This window comes from Wyeomyia smithii, chromosome 2 (assembly GCF_029784165.1).
Source record: "Wyeomyia smithii strain HCP4-BCI-WySm-NY-G18 chromosome 2, ASM2978416v1, whole genome shotgun sequence".
Lineage (NCBI taxonomy): Eukaryota > Metazoa > Arthropoda > Insecta > Diptera > Culicidae > Wyeomyia > Wyeomyia smithii.
In genome coordinates, this window is record NC_073695.1 from 90,995,297 (window position 1) to 91,022,174 (window position 26,878).

Sequence of the window (26,878 nt, forward strand, 5' to 3'; positions counted from 1 at the left end):
CAGCAGGACCCGTGAGACCTATCAGTTAATAAAATGGTCTATACTCAGAGGAAGATATTAAAGCCCTAAAATTAACGTTTGGACGACTGTCTCTGGAAAGTAGCAATACTCAGAGGGAGAGATACGCGAAGACAATATCGTGAGCCAAACGAACATGTCAAAATGTGAGCCAAACGAACAAGAAAGGTAACACATTGAAAGGTATTGCAATCAGGTACAATAAAGGATATATTCATTTTCACACGTTTTTATGTTTTATAGCTAAACATAAATTGAGAATGGTCCGAAATTGCTTTATCACAGTGATTTTCAACTGTTCAACTTTTTGTATGGTCAACAAAATAATGATCAATTATGGTGTGAGTATATAAAACTGAACCTGAATATAAAATTAATAACCTTCACGGTTTTTGTGATGCACTTTAGAATTCCCCAAGACTTCCACCGTCAAAATCAGTTATACGAGTCGAATGAAAAAGTTAGTCAACATTGCGCTTTGAGAAGAGATCTGGCACCTCTGACATGTGAAACCTAGTTGCCAAATTGGTTTTTCCATCGCTTATCTCTCACTCACTGATAGCGAATTTCTTTATTCCACCAGCTCACCTCGTTTTGACCTGGAAGCGCACTAACTGCTATCAAAACCCTTCTTTATTCGCTCGATTTTGACCCAGTTTTGACCTGGCGTGCTGCCCGAATCGCACTGTGAAATTTGTCAACTTCAACCCACCAACGCACGTGCTTAGTTCGTAAACAATTATCTGGCATATCTTTTTTAATTGCTTCGTAAATGGCGATGCCGTTTTTTTAATGCTCGGCAGATTTGCCCTGACGCAGTTGAATAAAAAAATTCGCTATGAGTATCTCTACTACACTGTAAATAAATGCCACGATTACTTCGAGTGTTTTTGCACTTGACTCGATTCGTTACGTCACACTGCTAATTGAAGTGATTTAGTGTTGATTTCACAATGATTAACACTTTCCAATGAAATGATCTTGCGTTGAAAATTGTTCAATAAAAATCACCATAATATTATGATGAATATCTTTTGTATTTGCACCACTGTTTAAATCAATTGAATTACAGCTGCAAATCCAATTGACAAACATCAAAAACATAGAACGAAACAAAAATAGTGACGGTAGCGAAAGGCGCAAGCAGCACATTTTTCTCAAAGATTAAATATTTGTTCGAAAGTAAGTTTCATGGAATATTTCATATTAAAACAATAATAAAACATCTCTTTTACAGACCCTGAAATCGAATGCGCCGACACAGCGACAGAGATCATTTTGTAATCAATAATATAAAGTAAAATTGAAAAATTTAAAATAAACAGAAACCTTTTGAATTTATTGTGATTATCTGAAAATATCCAAATGACCGACACTGCGTATGTCAAACATAAGCATATCAAAAAGTTGAACATAACAACAGAAAATCAAGTGATTTGCTGTTGATTTCATCGTTCTTTGCATTAACATGTTTCGAAGGATTTTCTTTTAACTTTGAAATGTTAAGCATGTAGTACGAATCCAACAGCAAAGCACTTCACTTCGACGTGAAATTTTTTCACAGAGATACTCAGAGTCTATGTTTATAATATAGAGTCTGGCAAAGATGAAACCAAAGGAACCAAATCAGTGTCAAACGAGGGTACCAATCGAGCAATGTAATTTACATTTACAATTTACATTATGTAAATAAACAAGGTGATCATGTTAGGAGTGGATGAAAAGTGTTGTAATTAAGCGTGATAAAGAATATGTGTTTTTCCGAAGTTTTTAATACATTTTACATACTTTAAATCCAACATTAAACCTGTACACTGGTTCAGTTAAATTTAACAAAGTTACACCGGTGTAATCTTTCAAAACTGTATACCTTGTGTAAAATTTCAAAATATGATATTCGCTATGCAAGGTGGAAAACAGAACTGTATAGAGATAAGTGACTTTTCACCTACGCACACTAATGAACGTGTAAACTCATGTAAAGTTGCTTTTGTTTCCTCCAAACTGTAAATCATCGCATCTCGTTGCTCCGACTTTTTATCACTTTTTACCATTTTTGGTCGATAATGTTCAGCAGCTTCCCCCGATTCATGATCACGAATGAAAAATTCATTCAGAAACGAGTTTAGAACTTATAATTAGTATTCAACTGAATATTTGTCCAGCTGCCAAAAACATAGCATAGCAAACAAAAAGGCGATTTGTAAATACTTTCCTCAACTAGGTGCACTAATACATTCGTACGTAAAAAGGTCTATAGTTCTTGGCAACAAATGGCACAAGAACTGTGTTGCCGAAACGATAGATTTTCTCTTTACGCGACTCTATATACACATACACATAGCAGCTAGCTGGCATCCCGCCATGTTTCAAGGGCTAACATCTCAGCGTGTGTGCAAACGAGATAGCATATCACCGCCACTTTTCATACTCATAACATAGCATCTGTCAGTGGGCACGCAAATCGTGGATCCGCTGCGATGTTAGCTGCGATGAAAGCAAATGAGATAAAGATGCCAGCTAGCTGACACATAGACTCTGGAGATACTCGTATAACTGATGGTGACGGTGGAATTCATGGGGAACAATAAAACGCATCACAAAAACCGTGAAAGAGTTATATTTATTGTTTGTTTAATTTTACATACTTTCACCATAATTGATCATTATTTTGTTGACCATACAAAAGGTTTTTAAACCACCAGTTGAAAATCACTGTGATAAAAAAATTATGGAGCATTCTCAATTCATTGTTCACCAAAAGAACATGAAAAACGTGTAAAATTAAATATATTCTTCATTTTACCTGATTGCAATACCTTTCAATATACAGGCCCTGTTCGATTTTGGCACGTTTCGTTTTTGACACGGCTCAATTTTGGCAACATAAAAACTTTGGACGTGTTGCCACCAGCAACCATCCAAGCGTTGAATTGTATTTTCGCTTCAGTCCGGTAGGCATTGGGCAACACTGTTCGGATTGGCTATATAATTGGCTCTTGAATTTTCTCTTTAGTCCGGTAGGCATCATAAAAAATTTCAATTCGGACGTGTTGCCGAAATCGGACAGGGCCTGTATAACCTTTCTTGTTCGTTTGGCTCACAACATCCTCTTCGCATATCTCGACTCACGTATTTCTGATTTTTATATATTTATCTAAATTGTACCTCCGCACAAGAATTGAGTTCCTGCAGGTATATTTCAAATATAATTCAGAACAAATTTAAAAGTGGAAATAAGCTCATACTACATACACATTCATATACTTACTGTCGTGTCCAATCCATCCAACCGTTGAATATATTTATTTGCTTCATATAGATGATTCAATAAAATGTTTTCCACCTTCAAGATTTATCATACGACTGATTTTATTTTTGTTTTAAATCTCTGTCTTGCACTAGCATTCTTTCTATCTCTCTCCCTCACTGTCTCTAACTATCACTCTCACTCACTCTCTCTCTCTCTCTCTTTCTCTCTCTCTCTATCTCTCTCTCTCTCTCTCACTCTCTCTCTCTCTCTCTCTAAACCATAAATCGGAACAACAAAAATATGTTGGTCAGCAACACTACCAAAATCATAAACCCGGGGTTCTCAATTTTAACCAATCAGCGAGTGGTTCCCAAAGTGAAGGCACTGGCACTCGAAAAATAGCCAGTTTATCATTATTTCATGTTAATTCGGGCAAACCGGCCAAATTTTGACTGCAATTATATATTCAGACAGTTTTGAGCGAATTTTTAAATTTTTGCTTGTTATGTGATATTTCAACTGATATTTAGTATACATTATTGTGTCCCAAACCAAAGTGAAGCAAATTGTGATGGCAGAGAAAGTAGTTTTGGGGTGAACAGTACAGAAATAGAGATTCGTTGCGTTTGAAGGCTATCATACCAGTCCCTTGGTTTTGACAAGTTATGCCCTGTTCAAACTACGCCGCATATCACCTGATATCGCCAGATGATATCGGATGATGATCACTTCGGGTGTTCACACTACAGTGAGATGATATGGTCGGACATTTGGTAATTAAAAAGAGAAGAAAACAAAAACAGGTCAAAGCAAAAACAAAACAACAAGAGCAATGCAATTAGGATAGAGATATCAGCTAGTTGGCTCGCACCAGCGCGAACTCTCATATGCAATTGTCAAAATGTGCAAAAATATTTTCTTCCTTTTTTGTCGCAACGCAAATGGCGGATTTTAGGGCTGCGTCAAATGTTTTTTGGCCGTGTTGCCAACTGCAGCAAATCTGGTTTTTATTGGATTTCGAACATGATATCAGCGATATCATGTAGCCGAGGTTATATCCGATGATAGCTCGATTGTATGGGATATCAGGTAAAATGGATGGGGAAATGGCCTTGACAGCACGAATAGCCTTTTTGCCTTTCTCCTAGAAAGGTATAGCAATCACTGGAAAAACCAAAGGTATAAAAGTGCTCCAAAGGGTCGAATCTCGTATAACAATCGACTTAGTTCGACGAGCTGAGCATTTTCTGTATGTGTGTGTGTGTATGTGTGTGTGTGTGTGTGTGTGTGTGTGTGTGTGTATGTATGATGTTGACTGGACCGATTTCAATGAAACTAATTGCAAATGAAAGGTCTAGTTGCCCCATAAGACCCTATTGAATTTTATTGCAATCGGATTTTTAGTTTCGAGGTTATGTATCAATCTGTGAAAATCACAAAACTTCATTATCTCATAAACTACACAACCGATTTGAATAAAATTAGTATCAAAAGAACGGGCTTGTTTTTTGTATAATGATTCTATAAGGATCGGACATGTGGTTCAAAAGATATGTGAAGAAACGTGTTTCAAAGACTGTTTAAACTCACTCACTTTTCTCAGAGATGGCTGGACCGATTTTCATAAAATTAGTGTCATATAAAAGGTCTTGTTGCCCCATGAGACCCTATTGAATTTTATTGTTATTGGACTGTAACTTTGTCCGTTATGTATAATAATGTGAAATCAGGCTATGAAAAGAAATATGTTTCTTAGACTGCTTGAACTCACCCCTTTACTCAGAGATGGATGGACCGATTTTCACGAAACAAGTTGCAATAGAAAGGTCTAGTTGCCTGATAAGACCCTATTGATTTTTTTACAATCGTACTGTAACTTTGTCTGTTATGTATCAAAATGTAAAAGTTATAAAACTCCATTATCTCAGAAACGACACAACCGATTTGAACAAAATAGGTATCAAATGGACGGACTGTCTTCAAAACTCCTAAATAACGAATTTTATGGTGATTGAAGGTTATGAAAAGAAACGTGTTCAGAAAACTTTTTTAAATTTACTTGTTTTGCCAATGATGACATGACTTATTTCAACAATCTTAGTTTTAAATTGAAGGTTTAGTTGCTGCATTGGTACCCATTACATTTGATTATAATACTGGTTGACAAAATCGGAAAAAATGCTGCTCTAAAGCTCACAATAGTTGCCCTAGAAAGAAAGAGATTCACAGGAAAAGCTGTAATTTTTAATTTTTTTAGTTCGACTTTCAGGGCCACACTTGTGTTGACCAGTAATCGGACTTTTATTTTAACCATTATGTGTTAAATTATAAAAATATTGAAAGTCTATTCTCTCAAAGATAACACGACTAATTTAAAGAAAACAGGTGTCAAACGAACAGGTTGTTCCTCAAACTTAGGCGTCGAACACAAATTACGTAACGCATGAAGGGGGAGGAGGGGGGTTGAGTCTGCGTTATTTATCGTTACGTAGGGGGGAGGGGGGTAGTAGAGATAGTTACGTAACTGTGATGTTTGCTTGAAATTGAAAATCTTGGAGGGGGTCAGGCTGTTCAGCGTTACGTAATTTTAGGGGAGGGGGGGTCATATCGAACGTTACCTATCGTTACATAGTAGGAAGGGGGTCTGAAATCTAGATTTTTAGCGTTACGTAATTTGTGTATGACGCCTTACAAAGAATCAAAACCCAAAGGCTGTTTAAAACTAGCTGCTTTGATCAAAGTTCTAAATTAGGAGTCATTATGATAGAAAAACTATTTAATTAATACAAATATTACGTTAAATTTCAAATACTATGCTCCAATTATTCCTTCAAATACAACATCAATATTTTAAAATCCAAAGAGTGGATATACCTTTATTGGATTATATTTGGCAATTGAAGGATGTTTTCCAGAACCAGAAGTCGCTAATTCGGATTTCAAAATGAAGTATGGAGTTGATTCCTCCTCTCACATTGCGTAATGTTTGTCCCTTTTAGGCTGGTTTCCAGAAACCGGAAACTACTGTCTAGTAATTTAAAATGGCGTCTGAAGATGATTTCTGGTCTTCGGGTATCATACCGCTATCCCAAATCGTATTGGATGATATTTGTCACTTTAGGCTGTTGAACGGAAACTGTCGCCATCTTCGCCATCGAAATACTCAGATCAGGCTGTTCGGCAATTTTATGACGGATTTTATGATTATCATGCAACCAGATGTGGTCATCTGGATTTAAAAAGGGGTTTGAGGTCGGATTCTGGCTACTGGGGATAATCCAGGTTTCAAGAACCCATATTGATTGGTATTTGCCCATTCATTAGATGCCCTTCAGAAACGATCAGTAATATCAACTGCGTTGAAGGATTTAATGTTATTTGCATGTATATGTGTTAATTTATGTTCATATGTGTGTGAATGTTATATTTTAAATGTTCGTTATAGTTGTGTGAACAAATAAAAAAAAAAAAAGAATAACAAATCCAGCAGAAATTATCAAAGTGTATTTTTTAAGTGTTGGTGTGAATCAATTTTAACAAATAATAAGTTCGAATGAGAAAGGCTGGGTCTCACCGCTAGGTGGATAAATTTAGGTTTTTTTTTTAAATAATACTGGTTTTCTATGATTTTTTTTAAATTCTAGCATTTTAAAATTCAATCAAATGCTACATCTCAAAATTTTCAACGGATTCTTTAGGGCTTCTTCGCTCCACTAATCACGAAAGGGTGTCAACCTATCAGGACGCCACTTCATCTGAAAGCTCATCTACCGCTTGTTCTCTCACTTCAAATGGAGATATCCCACACGATTGCTATCCGAACGATCATTAGCCTTAACCAGCCACAGGATCGATGGCTTATCAAGGCAGTATTCTTGAGACCAGGCAACGGTCAACATTCTACATTGGCACCACGCACAGAGTGATCAAACCCGTATTATATAGTTAACATAAGTTAGAGAAAATGTAGTTTAGAATAAAATTTAGAATAAATTATTTACTGCTCCAAACTTAATTATTATTAAACAGGGCTTGTCCTATATGCCAAATTTTTTTCCAGAGTAGTTAGTAGTTTCATTCTACTGAGGTTAAAAGACCAGCTCAAATGACCAGTCCTTTATCAACAATTAAATTGAATAGTCCTCTTGAGTGCCGTCAAATTAATAAATATTTAAATTTTTTGTAGTATTCAAGGTTATGCATCGTTCAAACAGTAATGTCATTGTTGTTAATCAGATACTCGTTCAAAATCATCGAGGTTTCCATACAAAATTTTCTATTACTAATAAGAGTGGGTCAATGCAATTTGGAAGCTCAATTATTTCAGTTAAATTATCATCAAGTGGCTGAGTGAAAATTAGAAAAACATTCCATTAACAAATAGCAGAATAGGATTGTGATATTATAACGAGAGACGAATTGAAAATGCAAACCAATTATTGTTTCATTTTTGTTTCGTGGTATTTACATATTTAACGACATACCGCTGCTAGTATGATACATATCTAAGTACCCCAATTTTTTATTATATATATTAAAGTACTGGTTCTGCAACATTTTAATATTAACATGTTTTCCATTCAAATCGTATTAACCCTGAAACTTGTAAGCAGGAGGAGAAACAAACTTTCAATATCATCTAGAAATCAGTCCTATACGACCCTAACGCGAACTTAGGGAATGTATTCAAGTGCACTAGAAAGAAGGTACATACTATCGTTCACTAGCTATCGAGAGGGCCAGAAACATGGTTCAAACGTGGAAACTAGTTCCAGTAAAACGATCGAGATGATTACTATAGGCTAACTTTCTGGTTCAGAGGATACAATAAATAAGTTTGGCCTGTACCGTCTGTCGACGGTTCGTGGAGTGTTTACAAACAGTCGAGTAGGTAATATCCCACTACGAATCAACTAATATTTACATAGATTGAACAAAGAGTGACTATAAGTTTGGACTATCCTAACTATAACCGGTCCTTTACAGCTCGGTTGAATATTCTTCCGAGTTGAGAGAAAACTTTCGCCAGCAAATGTGATCCGGCTGGCCGTTGCTAATAAAGATATCCCGATTGTACCCTTCTTCCGGGTACGGATTTTTAGTCGCTTGAGCGCTGATCGCGTGGTTCTGTTGTTTCGCATGATTCTGATGTGCCGGTGGCAAAGGTGGAAGAGATGTGAAGTTTTGGTTTGGCTTGAAGTTATCGTTCACTTCCTTTTTTGCCAAAGGATTTCTAACAATGGCGCCTCGAAAACCAGCATCCGCCATTATTTCTACACGTGATGTGAAACTATTATCGGAGGTTTTCCGCGAACCACCGATTAGCCCAGCCTGACTTCGTTCGCTGGGTGTTCGTTTGTCGTTGTGGGACGACTTGCGGGAGCTGCCCGAGGTATGAGGCGATTTGTCGTGGACCGATTCCACGCTGTAGGCCGAGAGATGCTGTTTGTACTGGGGAAATTTGTCAACGCTTATATCCTCTTCAATGGCCGAATCGCCAAACACGGACCCACTGTAGTTGGGCGAATTACTACCGGCTGTCGAGATATTTCGATTCGAAGAACCGTACTTGTTCGAATGTGAATACTGGCCTTTCTTTATAGAGTTAGTATAATCTTTGGTACCACGCCGCCGTAGCGTGAAGTCTCGCTCTCCCGTGTCTTCGCAAACGGATTTCCACTGCTTCCATGCATGGCGAACCAGTGGATCAGCTGGTCCCCAGTCCTTGGAAGGTTTGGTTGCTCCATGAATCATGCTTATAATATTGTAATCTACTTGTTTGCTGATCTCCAAACATGCCAGTAGCATTATAACACCCAAACTAAATACCACCGGTAGCCATTTGGGGAAGTAATCGATTAGTAGATCATTGTCATAGTATGTGATTGCCCACCAAGATAGGATTGCGATTAACAACACAGGAATAATACCCCAAATAAACAGCCATGCCTTAAGAACTGGTCGACCTAGTGAAAATTCAAGATCAGTGTACAAATTTTTTGAGCCGTAAACCCAAATGATTAAAATGATCTCGAAGATCATAGCACAAACAATTAACGATCCGACGATACGCGTGTCCAACAACCGTGGAAAGATATAGTTCGGACACAATAGGCCAGCTATTGCGACAACTAGACCGGCTAGACACACGGTGTAATTTGGATGCTTGCGGATCATACGCGTCGACGTGTAAACATAGATAGTAACGGAGACTACAGCTGAGATGAAGAGCATCATGTAGGACAACGCTGGAATAAGCTGCTGCAGAAGCGGATCCGACTCACGAACTGTTACGGCTCGATCGTAGATGGTGGTTAACGGCGTCAATTCCGGATAGAGCAGGTGTGGATCATTGGCAGTGTTGTGGAATTGAAACAGATAGAACAACACAGCGATCGTAGTGATGAGTATATTGAAGAACAGGTAGACGAAAGACGTTCTGCCGAAAAAATAGTAGATTCTGGGTATATTGTATACAGAAGATTATTACTTTGAACTTACTTGATGGCATCTCCTTTGTACAAGAACTTGCCAGTTATAACCGGAACCGCTCCGATTCCGATATTAAGTGAATAGATGACCTGCACCAGCGCATTGAACCACACCGTACTATCCGCAAACGACTCCGGGTAGAATGGCCAAAGCTCGGGCAGATAGCTGTCGTTGATTGCTTTTGTCACTTCCCAGCCAGTTTCGAATATCAGCAGTAAGAGTGCCAAAAAGCCGAACAAGTAGATTGACCTGCGGTTGATCTTTCCGCTGTGTGTGCTGAAAAATCAACAAATATTAGGTGTCGGTATTCAGAAAAAAGTCAGGATAACACTCACCTCACCATGGAAATTACCCACAGAAGAATTAAACTCAACGCCAGCAGTCCAAAATAAAGGGAACTTCGCCACACTGGACGTAGAAATGTTACTCTGGGGGGAATAATCAAAAACGTAATATGACTAATATACCAAAACTTCAGATTTTACTCACTTCAAACATTCCTGTCCGCTTTTGGGTTCCACATTCAAGCCGTCCTGTGAAAGGAAAGAGGAAACAGAAAATGGTTAGTTCATATGCGTATGATTATGACCTTAACGGATTCCGATGGTGACTCACATGAATGGACTGGTGGTTGATCGTCACCGCTTTATTGCACTCTCTAAATGGCACAGATTTGAATGACAACATTCCAACGTAAAGCAGTGCAATCACTGACTGCATCGAGGTCCAGATCGCCGCCAACCAGGAGGCTATTCTTCCGACCAGGCTGGCACCTGTTGGAAAATAGAAGACAAGAAAATGGTTATTCATCGGATTGAAATATTTTCTAATAGAACTAACGGGACATGAAAAATCAACAACTTATTTGAATTTAGGAAGCAGTTTTGTCGATGGTGAAGAAACCGCCACTAATTCACCCAACTGTCGTTACATTTGAAATGCCATGGAATGGTGCAAGTAGAATAATTGTAATGAAAACATTAATTTATTTGTTTCATTTCAGTATTCAAAATTGAAGAACATAAGTGGAGAAGGATCGCGGATATTATTGATCATGTATGTTTTTGTTCAAAAAGTAATGATAGATATTTAGCACAGCTCGAACATTAGTCAGAAAATAGTAATGAACAAAACATAATAAACTTCCAACAACAAATATCTACAAGTTGGCGTTAAAACCGCCCTTGTGCGCTGGAAACCAAATCATTTAGAGAAAACTTGATCATGAAATATCGAAGTGGTATAAACTTATTGCATGAGCTACGCTAACCCGACCAACCACTCTTTGAGTTTCTTTATGAAACGAAAACGATCGCTATAGACCAGAACAAGTACTGGGCCAATATGAAAGGACACCTTTTAAAACGACCTAGGGGAGCTTCGTAGCCGTTAGGGTACAGAATCCGGTTTGATAAGTGAGTGGTCGTGGGTTCGAGTCTAATTAGAATCAGGCCATTTGGTTGTCAAAGGACTTTAACATGGGTTTATTCTTAAGCTCTCTACTACATACCCTTCCTTTAAGCTGAATTCTATAGTACCCCTACTGACTTTCATCCTATCAAAAAAAAGTCCCTCTTATAATAAAACTGATATGAGTAACGTATAAAAGTTCTCTTCAGGGAGTTGTAATTATGGCGCGGTCTTGGCTGTAGGAACGAGATTTCGATAAGACTTCTTCCTCTTGACAAAATATAAGTCCTACTTATAATAAAACTGACCAAAGGTGAAGCATTGAGCACCTCTTCGGGGAATTGTGATTGTGACGCGGTGTTGGTAGGAGGAACAATGTTTTGATTAGACTCAGTCCACTCGACTCGCCGATGTATTTCAAATGAGACGAATTGCTCGTCGAAGCTTCTATATTACGATCCATAACTTCAGTTTTTTATTTCTTTCCAATCAGGAAAAACTGGAAAGTACAGCCGATTTAAGTCTTAAATTTCAAAACAAGGAAATCAAACTCACAACGCTGTCACGCACAACACTGAATAAAGACTTGGACAGCTTTAAGAATAAGCATTTTCGTATCTACGCTGCACTAAAAACTCCAATGAGAGATTCCAGAACATAAAGTGGCATAAAACGTTTATGATGGAAAAGTCAACGAAAAAGCCTAACGAACCGAAATGTCAAATATTCGGTAAATGAGAAGCACACTAGTTATTTTTGTTCACTTAAAGCCAAAATAGTGACTTTGGTGACCATTTTGTTGTAAAATAGTGACTTTATTGGCTTCAATAGTGACTTTGAGGGGCCTCAAAATAGTGACAAAACTACTAATAAGTGAATTGCTACTAGCCCTGTTATTATCTTATGATAAGTATGTGCATAGCCGGATTTAAGGGGCTCCCACAAATCGAGAAAAAAACTTTTTCTCTATTAAAATGCAAGAAAGTTTCGATGCAAGAAAACTTCTCAGCTATGAATTTCATACAATCGCATTCAGTGGGGTTAGATGATATTCCTCTTTGGTTTTTGAAAATTGTTTTCCCGTTCTTAGCGTCTCAAATCTGCTATATTTTTAATTTATGTTTGAACTCATGCAAATTTCCAAAATCATGGAAGTTGGTAAAAGTTATTCCAATTCCAAAAACGTCACGCAATTCCAAGTTATCGAACTTGCGCCCTATCAGTATTTTAAGTGTCCTTTCCAAAGTGTTTGAAAAGGTTTTGAAAGAGCAAATCCTGCAGTACATTTAGTCCAATAATATGTTAAATGATTATCAATTTGGATTCAGAACAGGTCATAATACTATGACTGCATTTTTGAAGATTCATAACGACATTCAGGAGGTGATTGATAAAAGAGAAATTGCACTTCTTTTCTTAATTGATTTTTCTGAGGCCTTCGATCGTGTATCGCATAATAAACTACTCATTAAACTGTCAAATCAGTTCTATTTTTCTAATAAAGCCGTAAAACTCATTCAATCATACTTATCAAATAGAACCCAAATTGTATCAGTCGAAGGCGAGGTATCTCAACCTATTGATATTGTGAGCGGAGTTCCCCAAGGATCTGTGCTTGGGCCTATAAATCGCAATGTACATCAATGATCTACCTTCTGTCCTGCGGTATTGTCATATACATATGTTTGCTGATGATGTTCAGATCTATATTTGCTCATCTGAGCTAAATATAAATGAAATAGCACGTCTTTTAAACAATGATCTTGCTAGAGTTTTTAACTGATCTCAGCATAATCTACATACTTCCTATAAATATCGATATAACTAAAGTGATGTGCGTTTCAAGATCGCGAATAGTTGAAGATAAACCCTCAGTGTGGCTCGGTAACGACTCTATTACATATGTTCAAAAAGCAATCAACTTAAGATTCGTTCTTACTGCTGATCTTGAATGGGACCAACAAGTTGACCAGACTTGTAGTAAAGTATATGGAAGTCTACGCCAGTTAAGAAGAACGTCTTCCGTGTTAAGACAAGATGTTAAACTTAAACTGTTCAAGTCATTGATATTGCCGCATTTTACCTATGGAACCGAGTTCCTATTGAATGCATCTGCTAGATCTAAAGATCGATTGAGGATAGCTCTAAATTGTTGCATTCGGTACGTGTATAACTTATCGCGTTTCTCAAGGGTTTCCCATCTTCAAAAAAATTTACTGGGTGTTTCCTTTTATGATTTTCTGAAACTGCGCGTCTGTTTATGTTTATACAAAATTTCTAAGCTCTCGTCACCTGTCTACCTATTCGAAAAACTGCAACCATCTCGTAGCTCGAAGAATAGAAATTATACTACACCGCGATATAATACAGCTCATTATGGAAACATTTTCTTTGTAAGGGGCATTGCCACCTGGAACTTGCTTCCACCAGAAATAAAAAACAATAGTACTATATGTGGATTTCGGCGTGATTGTGTTGCCTACTTTAATATGGGGGATCAGCAAAACTAATTAAGAAGTAGTAGTAGTGAATAAGTTAATTGAAAACAACCTGGATTCAGATGAATTGTAGTAATTTATAAGGAATACGCCTCACGCTACAAATTTGAGAATAAATAATAATAGGTAATTAAAATGAGATTCGATCAAAAGTTCGATTTACAGCAAGAAAATTTGAACAGACCATTTCAATCAGAAACTTTCTTTCAGTGTTATTTTTTCGCGAGCGCTAATACCACAACTACATCCATAAGAGTTCACCTTGGATTCTCTTGGAATGACACACATTAACACACAGTTGGATCGAACCAGCGCGCATGGGAGGTAAAGCATTGTTAAGTTGCGAGTACGGTATAGAGGTCTCCAAGCGAAAACACACGAACACTACGACACGGCCCGCTTTACACTGTATATTAAATTTGTGAGATTGTGAATCAAACTCGGTAGTTTTTATTCTCTCTTTTAGATGACAGTTCTTGCAGGTGAAAAAAAATTCTTACAGCTAACAAAGTAAAATCGAATACATCGCACTGATACAAACGCGCCTGGAGAACTCTAAACTGAAGAAGTTTTTTTTTATTCTCGCTCTTTTTCCGTCGGTCTAGTTCCGCCACTGTTGTTGTGCCAATCACCGACGCCCAGGGAGGCGACTCCACCCAGGAGCCTAACTCACGACCCGTTAATTAACGGACCGGTGCCAACGGCTTCCCTTCCTCATGCGATGGAAGGCGTGATCCCAGAGATTTTTAGCCTCAGAAAATCTCCCGGTGTCATCTAGGATTGAATCTAGACCAGTTAGGTTGGTTGTGAGTGGATCACGCCACCCCACAACCATCGACAACACCTATGTCGGCGTTGGGATTCGAACCCAGGCGTCGAGCGTGGTTGGCGGAGAGGTTCTCTGCAAAATAAACTCGTAAGAAAAAAATCTAACAATTTTTTGCTATCCTTTTAATAACAAATAAATGTTTTTAACTCGTACGATAATAAAACAGTTTTGTTTTATTTTGGGGCCCCCACTCAAAACTGGACCCGGGCCCCCACAATCGTAAATCCGGCTCTGGGTATGTGTTTATCTTTTTACTATGATGGTGAATGCATATAGTAATAAATTAGCTTATCAATATTTGACCAAATAATTAAAATTGAACTTACCCTTCAGGAAGGGTGCCGCACGCCACATGTTTGCCGAGCCCTGGCCAAGGAATTGACCCAACGAGATTTCCAACAGCACCACCGGCAGTCCCACCAGCAGTAGCAGTATCACGTACGGCACCAGAAACGCAGACCCATGCTGCTGCAGTTCGCGCGGGAAGCGGGCCACGTTAGCGTAGGTCAGGTTCAGACAGAGGCATAGTATTACGCCGCGAAATATTGATGATCTTGACTGGAAGAGAGTAAGGAAGAAAAAAAAGGAGCGTCAGAAACATAATAGGATCATATTACTACTACAAAAAGAGCACGGCCAGCGAAGCAATAAACTCAGCAATTCCCTAATTGGATGCCAATCCGATTTTGTCTTTCTTTTCTTTATTACGTAATTAATAGCAGCGAGTAACATAGTTAAACTGCAACGGCGTTCAGGTGGTGTACTATAAAAAGAAGCGAATCATTAAAATAAACCATAAGAGTTGCTAGTTAGTATAATAATATAGTACCCGATGTGACTTTTAATCAAGTTTGTCGAAAGAATGCAACTTAAAAAAAATAAATGCCGACTGTAGCTGTAGAAATACCGTAAGCAATAGAATAGTTCAAGGACCGGTCACAAAGGAAGCCAGTTTATTGCTGACTTGACCCACTGACTGAGTCCGCGTTTATTTTACGTAGGTGCTTCCGATGGCCAGGGGAAGTAATAAAACTGCCCTTAAGAAAATAGCAAGAAGCATACCGGTGGGGAGGCAAGTATCATGCTGGGTACAGCATGAGTAACAGGATATAAGCGCGGCACGCTACAGTAGCGCTGAATTTTATCTCTCTGGGAAGAAATTTGTTTGATACAGCCAGTAGTATCGTGTATAAATTCATATTATACAGCATTTTCGACCCAATGCGTATTCGAAGGAAAGCTTAACAAGTTGGAAGGGTTGTCTCGAAGGAATGTGAGTTTATTGCAAGCTCATCAATACGAGTTAACATGTTTCAAACTAGCCAATCCTAGTTACCAGACCAATTATAACTTCTACAGAAACCAGCTTGAAAAGTCGGTAACGAACGAACCACCTTGTATGGTACGTGTCAGAGGAAGAAACTGCATTTCACTCTTTGTTTCATTACGAATCACATGTGTTTCGCTACCGCGAGCGGATACCGTGGTTGTTCACGGTTCGCTGGGTTTGCAGTCGGCATTGTGGATGCAACACTAAAGGAAATATCGCTATCATAATTGTACGAAGGTGTGACAGAAATTGGACGCTTCGCAGATTACGAATGTGTCAAGATGACAACAGTTAGTTTAAACGATTGTGTTGAAGGAAGTAATTCGATTCACAGCTTCAATGTGGTAGGAAGAAGAGTTAAGCATACCTATCAAACAGTTGCTTACCTGCGAATGTCTCTTTGTTTATTATGTTGTCAGTAAATGATGATGAAATTGTAATGTTAAAGTGAACCAACCGGAACATATTAATCCAATGCGGAACATATTTGACAATAGATTACATCAAAAGTAGCTCCTATCTACTATCATTTCGACCAGTTTACACACAATTACAGTACATTTGACTGTACAATGTTTTTAAAAAAATTTTAAACGAAAAAAAAGGATTTAAATTTGACTAATGTTACCGACTTATTAAACGAAATTATAATTTCCGTCCACAGGTGCAAATTGCTTGCCAGAACGTTAATTTCCGTGCAAATTTACCAAAACAAACTTGACTTGGGGGCAAATCACTCCGTGCTGTGACGAGGTAAAAGTTCGTTCCGGAAAGCAGTCTAAAACCCATATTCAGATACGTTTCGTAGTCCATAGGCCAGCATCCTTTGAACTTCGTCAAAAACTTCTTGTACAACTTTCAAGCGCAAATTGTAGCCACTAGGTTTTGCTTAAGCATTTTGTTGAGTTGTTTACAGGCACGGGAAGAGCGGTAGCCTTCTCGTAGACAAAACCTCCGAACAGTACTATTGTTAGCACCATGTTTTTATCGCATCCCTATACAATAATCGACATGGACCTAGGCGATCAAAAAAGGTGAACGAATCTTGGAAACACGGTACTTGGCATGTGAGGACTCTACTCAAACCCGCACGCGCAGGTGCTCTGGCCAGAGAGCTGCGAAAGGTGTTTGTGGAGGTAAGCTGCTAAGGTCGCAGCGAAAGATTGTGAATTACGGACACTTCCACATTCCACATAAGTACCACATATACTACAGTGGCGGCGTGAAAGCAGAAAGAAGAGTCGGTTTTGAGAAACAGATGAAGCGTGTCATTAGATGGAGGCCGATCAGTGACCGTATATGCGTGTTGGGAATTAGCGGCAAATTCTTCAACTACAGCATAATTAATGTGTACGCTTTGATCAACGATAAACCCGGTGACGAGAATTTATATGATCTCCTTGAGAAAACGTACAGTGAATACCCAGGACATGACATCAAGATCGTCATGGGAGATGCAGATGCGCAGGTTGGGCAGAAGGTCTAATTCGCCCCGTGATTGTAGAAAGCTTCCTCTCTACTACGAACGATAAGGGTCTGAGGCTTATCAATTCCACTGTAGCCAGAGGTATGGCTACTTGTAGCACTCATTTTCCACGCCAGAATATTCGAAAGCACATTTGGATGCACCCAAATGGGCTGGCCTTCTCTCAGATCGACCATGTTCTGATCAATGGTCGGCACTTTGTAGAGGTTACAGGTATAAGGTCGTATGGATGCACAGAGAACAAAAAGCTGGCCAAAATAAGAAAAAAGTTTTTTGTCGCTTTTTGGTGCCGCTATATTTTCTTCTGCAGCTTGAATAAATGCTTCACAAAATGCCATCACTCGATGAACGATAAACGGTATTAACATACGCTGGGAGCGCTGTAAACATTGATAAATTTTCGAGCATTTTTTTGGGAATCGAACCATTTATAGTAACAAGTTGTGCGAGGCATCACAAAAATGACAATTGATCAATATTTTGAAGCAAATAAGTTCTTTATGTTCAATACTAATGAACCGGTTGATAGAACTTCCTAAATTAAATTAAAATTATAGCTACTCTAAAGCAGTTTTCGAAATTAGTGATTTTTACGTATTTTCGAGCGTTTTCAATATTAAAAAAGTTATCAAATCTCGCGGAATCCGATCATATAATCATCGGGGGAATGAAAGTTCATAACATCACAAACACATTCTCGCAAATATCTTATCCGGTAACGTCCGGATTGACATTTGCGACCCGTTTGAAAATGTTGTTTATGATGAATTTTGACGTTAAGTATTCACGCGTACACGGGAAATTAAAAAAAACCGGATGGGTGCCTGCCTCACGCTTAAAACAGCTCAACAAAGATGAAATGAGATTAGTTAAGTAAATGAATTTCAACTAATTTAAGTTAACTTAAAAATAAATTGATGCACAGAATCAATAATCCGGGTAAATAACACTCCGTATAAAAGGCTTTTTCCAACCTACGTATGTTCCACGAGGCATCATATAATCTGTGAGCATCAAATTGATATTTCTAAACGAAGATATTTTGCTCACATCATTTTTCTATTAAATTCTTCGATTTGTTTCGTTGCCCGTTTTGCGAAAACAAATCATACGAGCGTATTAGTTCATCTGCTCACTAACATTAATGAAGACACATAGGCTATGTAAATGTAAACATTAAGTTGTGTGTGTCATATTTAGAGTTACTCTTTGATACAATACTCGAACCAGCCACTTCCGCTTCTCACTTAAATATTTCCTAAAATATTGCTAAATAGCAACGAAAATAATTTTGGCCAGGTTTTCACTCGAGTTACTCCTTTGTGGGACGTCTCGTAGTATGTAGGATCGGCACCCGGATGTCAACGTATTGAAATCGAGGACAACGAGGGAGGTACGATTGGACATCCAGCGGTATCAACTGGAGGAGTGGCTGCAGAGTACTCGCAGAAAATTAATGAGCGGATTGATGAGCAAGTTGGTGGGTGAAGACATATCCACGGTACGATCCGCACCATAGCACGAGAAGTGTTGGGTTCAACTGCATCAACCACGTCCAATGAGTGGTTTGACGCTGAGTGCCAGCGAGCGACGGTTGAAGAGAACCGTGCCAGAGGTCACATGTTGGCTACGGATGTGACACGGCAGAGCATAGGGAGATATCGAGCAGCTAGAGCCGCTGAAATAAGGATCCATCGCCGGAGAAACGTCAGCATTGGAAGCGTGTTTCTGTGAAGGCGAAGGCCTGCTTATCCAGGCCCAATTTGAGAAACTTCTACGAAAAGAATACCGGATTCAGCAACCGAAACATGTCAGCTCTTGTTGTGTGCAACGACGGGAGAGAAGCCTGATTACCGACAAATCAGAGATGACCACATTTTAGTGTGCTGTTGAACGGTGAGGAAGACAGAAGCGTCGAAAGGAGCAGGATAGACAGTGAGAATGATAGGCAAGCTGTGGATCTACCATCCGTGTATAAGGTGAAGAAAGCAGTTAGGGAGCTAAGGAACTGCAAGGCAGGGAAGGACGGCATTTTCGTCGAACTTTTCAAAGTCTAGAGCGAACAATTGTATCGTGCCATCCATCGGATCATACTGAACGTGTTGTCTGATGAAGAATTGCTTTTAGACTGGTTGGAGGGTCTCATATTCCCGATCTACAGAATAGCCACCGTCTAGACTATAGCAATTACCGAAGCATAACTCTTCTCAAAACGGTATACAAAATTCTTTCCTGCATCGTTTCCCCTAGACTGAAGTCTTTACAGGGAACCTTTGTTGGCGAATAGCAATGTGGTTTTCGAGGGGGACGTTCCATTACGAACCAAATGTTCACCTTGCAACAAATTCTCGATAAATTTCGAGAATTTAACTTGCAGATGCACCATTTGTTTATAGACTTCAGAGCAGCGTACGACTCAGGTAATAGGAATGTGTTACATTAAATTGTACTCAAATATAGTTTTCCGAAAGAACTATTCAGACTGATTCGTGCTACCCTTCATGGTACTACATCATGCTTCAGGGTAGCCGAGCCGGTGAGTTATCGGACACTTTCGTGACGTTCGGTGGTTTGGAGCAGGGTGACGGGCTGTTAGACTTATTGTTCAAAATCGCATTGGAAGGTTCTATACGGAGGGCTGGTGTGCAAAGAAGTGGCACCATCATTACGAAGTTTCACATGCTCCTAGGTTTTGCGGACGATATCTACATCATTGGTATTAACCGAAGAGCAGCGGGGAAAGCCTAAAGACCTGTCAAGAGGGAACCTACGAGAATAGGGCGTGGCATAAACTGTGCAAAACAAAATACATGATATCTGGTACAGAGCTTGGTAGCCCGCAGCCTGGAAACTCATAGATAATTAGCACTTCATAAAACGCTGATTCTCCGGGTGGCCCTGTATGGCCGAGTAGTCCCCGTGGTTCTGTGGTTAGCGATGTCGGTCGGCTAGCTTCAGTGGACTGGTCATGTAGGTAGAATACCAATGGACGGTCAAAAAGTTGGTCAAACAAAAATGTCTGTAAATCAGTTATTTTTTCATTAAGAAATCAAATCATGTTTCTTTGTCAAATTCAATTCGTACAGAATAAAAGAAAAATATTGACTCAAGCTTCTTTTTTAGCGAATGCGAATTACCGAGCCTTTCTCTTGACTCCTTCCATCAAATTTTGTGCACCCTTCTTGGTCACAACTGTCTTCCGTGTTTTCTTGTCGTTTCGCTTGACGATAGCCCTGTATTTCGCGGCACACCACTCCATGGCCCCTTTCCCGTAATGACAAGATGCCAAATCCGGCCAAAACAGAGCGGAACCATTCTGTTACTCGAGACAAGACAACAGACGTTTTTTCAAGTACATAAATTCCCTGGTTGACGGAAACTATTACGATGAAAATGTTTCTTTTCAAACCACAGGACCAGATGGCCTGCCACACGAGATATTTATTTGCAAACTTCGACAGCCTAATGCGTTTGAAAATCTCTACCATCTTTCCTCTTTCAGTGACCGTAAAATGCTCTTGTCCGGATTCTAAATGATGCAAGCAGACGCAGAAGAATTCCTTGAAATTGATTGAGGCCTTATTTTGTTTTGCTCTTGTGGACCAGTTGTGAACAAAGACCATTCCTGCGAATTTTATTGGTTCCAGTTAAATTGGAGGTACGTGAAATTTTCAGAGCCTGAAGGTAAGTTTCTCGTAAGCAAAACTAGAAGCGACGAACCCGGCGAGAAATTGCTCTGCGGCCTTTTAAAGCATTCCCGAGCTGTCACCAAAATTCACAGGAACGGTTAAAAAGCTATAACCGTTCTTTCTTCTAGTTTGAGCTCCAAAGCGTTTTTGTGTAATCCAACCAACTATAAATTAATCCTCAAATGCGCACGACGTTAAAACATCATCTAAAAGCATAAAATCTTTCTTCAACAGGTTAACTGCTCTAAAACTAACCAATATGCAAAAAAAATTGAAAGATTTACTTTGCAATGTGGAAATATGACCATGTTTTTTTAAAACAACACGGTGACTTTATCGCTTACTTTTGTTAACAGTAACTTTAAAATTGACCTTTTGTGAGTATAATTTCTGATAGTTCAGACATTTTCACTTACCACTAACCTTTTTTTAAAATTTATTTTCAAAGATTGTCAGCACCAATTGGAAATCTCTTTCGAATCCGAGATTTTGACAGCAAAAATAAAAACAAAACATTCAAATACAGTACTTCCAGCTGTTAAGTTTTCTTCGTTAGAGCCTAGAGAGCTGTTTTAATTAATTTTATTTCTATAAAAAACTAAAATACATATATTTTAAAATGTTGTTAGTAATGTTGTTTTAAAATAACATTGCGCATTTAAGGGTTAATATGCTATCGACATATAGGGAGACTAGCAACAAGACCAATTGATTGTTGTGTGCGTTTTTTTACGTCATGTTTCAGTAGCAAAAATTGTTTCCCTCCGAAAAATTTTGGTGAAAAAAAGTTCGAATGCTACAACTCAAACATTGCAGCTTGAGTGACACTGTTTCTTCAAACACTTTAAAACTTACCTTTTTGTAGAAACGAAACTGCTCATCGTCTCTGGTGTAGTACAGATAATCCAATAGGTATTTGGCATTGTTGGCATCGAATTTCCTCATCGTGACAGGGATGACAAAAGGGAAACTGAGGAGAGGGCACTATTTCCCAGGTTTTTTTTTTCTCTTACTACTACACCCGGTTACGGTAAATCCGGTAGTTATGTTTAGTGGTAAAATCATATACTCAGTGCAGGGCACTTTCAACTAATCGTCTACGGGATTGGTTCACACTGCTTTAACTTTCTCTGCAGAACAGGGAGCTATAAGGAGCGGCACTTTTTCCTTTCATAATTTATCACAGTTTAATGCTTTCCGATAGAAACGCAAATAAATTACCGTCCGCGAGAGTATTGTCACGTGGTTAGTCACACTTTCGAAGGTCTACACAATTATCGTCCACATCAAGGGTCTGGTGGGTCTAGCATTCATCCAAACTCGTAAATCTCTTCATGGTTAAGCAGAGGCCTTTCACGGCTCGCTTCACTTTGGTAAGCAACACTTGCGAATTTTCCACACCTGCATTGGTTTGTGCACAACTTCACAGATCTTTCTCCATTGGAACCGTCATCGCTTCTATGACTACTTCTTCGAACAGTTGTGCAACTGGGAGAGCACTGCATAATTATCGATTTTAATACATAATGACAGACACCGACGATGCCCTGCAGACCGTACGAAAGATTTTCAGCACTTCTCAGAGTTATGTGATTTTTCGCCCCCGAGCGTCGTCAGCACTAGCTTCTTGTTCACACACTGATGATGATCTTGGCGCTATCCTGCAGATAATAACACCGGCTATGGCAGTGCAGAAGTCGCATTAAAGGTTTAGTTACCCGCACAAATAATTCACTTTTCTCATTCATTCCAGTTGGATGAGAAGATGAACGTTGCTTACACAAGGCAGCGTCTTCTGCAGAATCGCTCGGGATTTAATGAGGCGTTGCACGCGGATGATCGTCATCAAGCTGCACTATCGAGAAAAAAACAGCACGTGCACTTTTTGGAGGGTACATTCATTGCGCAATTCGGTAGTTAAACCGACAAATCGATGAACGGCTGGCCGAATGAATTATTCAGCTGGACGGACAGTGGCTCAGTTGATAGTATTTACTAGGTTCGAGTGGATCCGTTTCGCGGTTCGGCACATTACGATATTGGTAATTAAACACGCAAGACGCAACACTGCTGATTGGGTTGTGTTGTTTTCGGGGTTTGGTGAAATTCATCCTAGACTTGCAGGCACATAAAAGAATGTAGCTTGAATATTCCACAATCGACTCGCAAACAGGCAACTAATTTAATTATTACAGTTCATTCTCAAAAATAATTACTTTACTCTTTCCAACGTTTAGTCAAACATCCAAAACAATGTTAATGTTACTGAACTTTATTATGTCAAATCATAGGATGAACAGGAAACGCTCAATTTCTTCAACAGTTTTCGTGAAACTCAGTGACACCGCCAGAAAGTAAGAGTCGATGGAAATGACCCCATTGCTCCACACAGTGAACAGCTGTTATATTATCCGCTCCGACGGTTGAAAGTGATTCTCTAGCGCTTTAATTGTTGGGGTAAATTCGGCGCAAACAGCAAAATAATAGCACCTCATTCAGCTTCTTAAGTGAAGCGCCAAACCGTAGCAGTAGAGAATTGATCATCACACCTCTACATTCGTAGATTGTTTAGCGGCAATCTGCGCTCTGAGAAGTTCACCGCTAATGCTGTTAATTATCGAGCAATTTGACGTAGCGAACGGATTTCACTGCGGGTTTTAAGTTAAAATATATGCTTCCGTATATTGATCGTGATTGAGTGGAAATTTCACTCACTTTTTATTAAAATTGTATCAATTAAAAAAAAAATATAATACTAGTTTTGAATGAAGTCATATTTTAGTTAAAAAAACCAACCACGAGTAAGAGTTTTTGAAACTAAATCAAGCGAATTTGATAAACAATATGAACTGAGTGTTCAATCCACATTATTGTAAAAAATGCCAATTAGTGACCAGTTGAGACTCATGCGACGTCAGCTCGCGCGTGGTTTCCCGCAACACAATACGACCAAATTTTGCTTCCCGATAATGATGCTTAATGGACGGTAGCATATAGAAGCCTCCTCTGCTGCAGCGCTAGTAAATTATTGCAAAAGTCTCCATTCGTAGTGGCCATTCATCCCTAGGCCGTATCGCTAGTCGACTTCATGCCTTAAACCTCCATACTCTGATTTTGTTTCGTTTCCATATCAAGTAAACCCAAAATTAGAGCTAAGGGAGCTTGGGCTGTTCTGTTTATTTGACACAGACTTCCCATCCAACTGTAAGTGTACAATTGCGGGATGCTAGGCGCTAAGATCCTCTACTGGCATTAGCAGTCTTGAACATTCGTTGCACCTGGAGACCAACTGGGAGATATAAATTGTGTTTCAAATATATTGCACAGCAAGATTCACCCGTGTCACCAGTATAGCGTAGGGTGATTTACCGGTAATACAAAACCGGTAGAACCGGTGAATTGGAAAGGCAAAAAACGGTATTTTCGATATTTTTCCTAAAGTTTAAAAAAACCTGTCACAATATTCACAAATCATTGTAAGGTAAATAAATGCTACCCACTCACAGGTAGGCCTTACGACTCGCTTGACAGTGTATGTAATAAATACATATAAACAGAAGCAATATTGAATATTAATTTAATATTAAATTATTGTTTGTTCTGCTTGGATTCAGACGATGTATTTGTGTGTGTATCGATAATATGTCAAAAAACCTCATATCATTAAATCAAAACATTGATTTTCTAAGTAGAACGGCGATTATTTGTTCACACATAAAATTATGTTTCCGCATTTATGAGTATGGTTTTTTATGATCCAGATCCAACATTGTGTATAAAACGAACATTATTTTGGGAAACATCATTGGAAGAATCCAGTAAACTCAAGCATAGAGTAATGGAACATAATTTTGACCAAAACTATGAATAAATGAATGAAGAAGAAAATGAAATGACAATCGGAAATGAATTTTTAGAAATCCGATCTGTACTGGTCGATGCTCTTCAAACAGTTCGTCCAATTTTGGTTGAACCTGAGAGAACATTTTGCTTAGCTAATGCATTGCTAATAAATTCCGCTGCGGTTTGGGCGACAAAACTTCGAGCATGCTATGCCTATTGCAAGTTCACTTATCCACTTATCCAATATTATGAAATAGAAATGTTTAAGATGAAATTCATCATTGATCGAACTGGAAAAGTATTTTTCAGCAAAGAACCTCGGGTTCGCCACAGAAGGCAGAACCACAAAAGGCAGAAGTACGAAAGGCAGAATCATGAAAGGCAGAACTCTATGACCGTACACACAAGGCAGAATTGCGAAGGGCACGAAAGGCAGAATCACTGGTAGCAAAACCTGACTCACGACAGCCAAGTGCGTGATGGTAAATTGGTGCGAGTCCTGGTCACGGTATCAAAGCTGCTACTCTACATTTATTATTTAATATTATTTGGTAACCAGACATAATAACTGGTTCGAAACAATAGCCAGTTTTGATGGGAGGTGCAAATCAAGCCTAATTATTAGATCCGAAACGCGCAAACTGGTTTGGCTCAGGTCCTCAAGACTCTCTCACGGTATCGCGGAGAGTAATTTTTCTATGTTTGGTATAACTTACACTAGTCTTGTTGGTTATAATCAACAATTAACAATTCATGCGGCGAAGATGCATAATCGAGGGCAAGGAACCGAGGCGGCACAAAGCCGCCGTGGTTTCCGCGGTCCGAGCCGGCCGCCAACCCGCCGTAAGAAGCGGCGGCCTCTCGCTTACAAACGACTGATCTACTGGTTTTCTAGGATTATTTGAACAGGTTTTCTTTCCCTTAGTTGAATCCGAACGAGCGGTAGCGAGTAAGGACAGCATACACTTGGACAATAAAGTCGGCCAAAGGTCGCGAGTGCTCTTCGTTTTCCTGCCATTCGTTATTCTGCCTTATGAAATATTCTGCCTTTCGTAATTTGGCTTTTCGTGATTCTACCTTTCGTGATTCTGACTTTTGATCTTCTGCCTTTCGTAGGAGACCCAGAACCTCGTAAAAAGTTGTAAGAATTTCTGACTAGTTTTGCTTGTGTTTTCACAGACAAATAAAGGTGCAAAATAGGTTTTTGTTCTATTTTGGAGCCCGTTCACAAGCCTCAAGAATCACGAAACTCTGAAACATAAGAATTCGAATGACAATCGAATCGAAAATTAATCAAATGAAATTTTTTAACGTTAACTTCAGAATTTTCGCTGTTTTTTACGCAGATTTTGGAAATTATGTGTTTTTTACGCGGATCTCGGAATTTTCGCGGTTTTTTACACGCTACATATCCCACGCGTGAGATTACAGCGAACAAAGTCACTAGCTACAGGGACCACTGAGGGACACCTGAGTAATATAAATCAAATTTGTATCAATCCATTAGTAACTGTCATGGCTGGTAAACGGCTGGATAACGCGTACCATCGGTGCCAAGTGCAGCTACAGGAATAAAATAGACCCTACACGTGCTCCTTAGCCCCTTATACAGCCACTCCTATCCCAACCTCCACGCGGTGCCAGCCGGGATACGAGCAAACAAGGGAAGATCGGGTAACCAACCCAGGTGGGAACTTGGTCGTATGCTGTATGAAGGAGGGCTCTTTTGAGTTTCCGAGCGTCTGTCCTCCATGTTAGGAGCGGCTCACAACGGCGTTTGTACTTCAGGTTAGGGGCGGCCGATTACCGTCCTCGTGCCAACGTGGGACTCTGAACAGTGTTGCGCACGATGGTCCTCCGGCAAGATAGGGGGTTGGTGCGCAGGCCTTACAAGCCGCCACCGTAGAACACTCACAAGTAATGAACGAGGAACAATCGGCTCAGACAAATGCGACGAAAACGGACTGACGTTTGGAAACTAGGGACGTGAAACTGCCGATCTCTCAATTTCCAAGGGAGCACTCGAGTGC

General features: G+C 39.3%; 1 protein-coding gene across 5 annotated transcripts in view; it reads right to left on the minus strand.

Moving 5' to 3' along the window:
* Window positions 1-7,707: 7,707 nt before the first annotated feature.
* LOC129721019 (sodium- and chloride-dependent neutral and basic amino acid transporter B(0+)) overlaps window positions 7,708-26,878 on the minus strand; it is a 197,537-nt gene continuing 178,366 nt past the window's right edge. For 2 of the 5 annotated variants that reach the window (XM_055673050.1, XM_055673051.1), the window contains exons 4-9: window positions 14,827-15,058; window positions 10,379-10,536; window positions 10,253-10,296; window positions 10,099-10,191; window positions 9,773-10,039; window positions 7,708-9,710 (exon numbers count right to left, since the gene is read on the minus strand). In XM_055673050.1, coding sequence (XP_055529025.1) covers window positions 8,252-9,710; window positions 9,773-10,039; window positions 10,099-10,191; window positions 10,253-10,296; window positions 10,379-10,536; window positions 14,827-15,058 — 2,253 coding nt within the window. In that variant the 3' untranslated portion in view covers window positions 7,708-8,251. Of the gene's footprint in view, window positions 9,711-9,772; window positions 10,040-10,098; window positions 10,192-10,252; window positions 10,297-10,378; window positions 10,537-14,826; window positions 15,059-21,860; window positions 23,123-26,878 lie in introns of all 5 variants that reach the window. The other 3 variants (XM_055673054.1, XM_055673052.1, XM_055673053.1) reach the window with 3 other exon arrangements.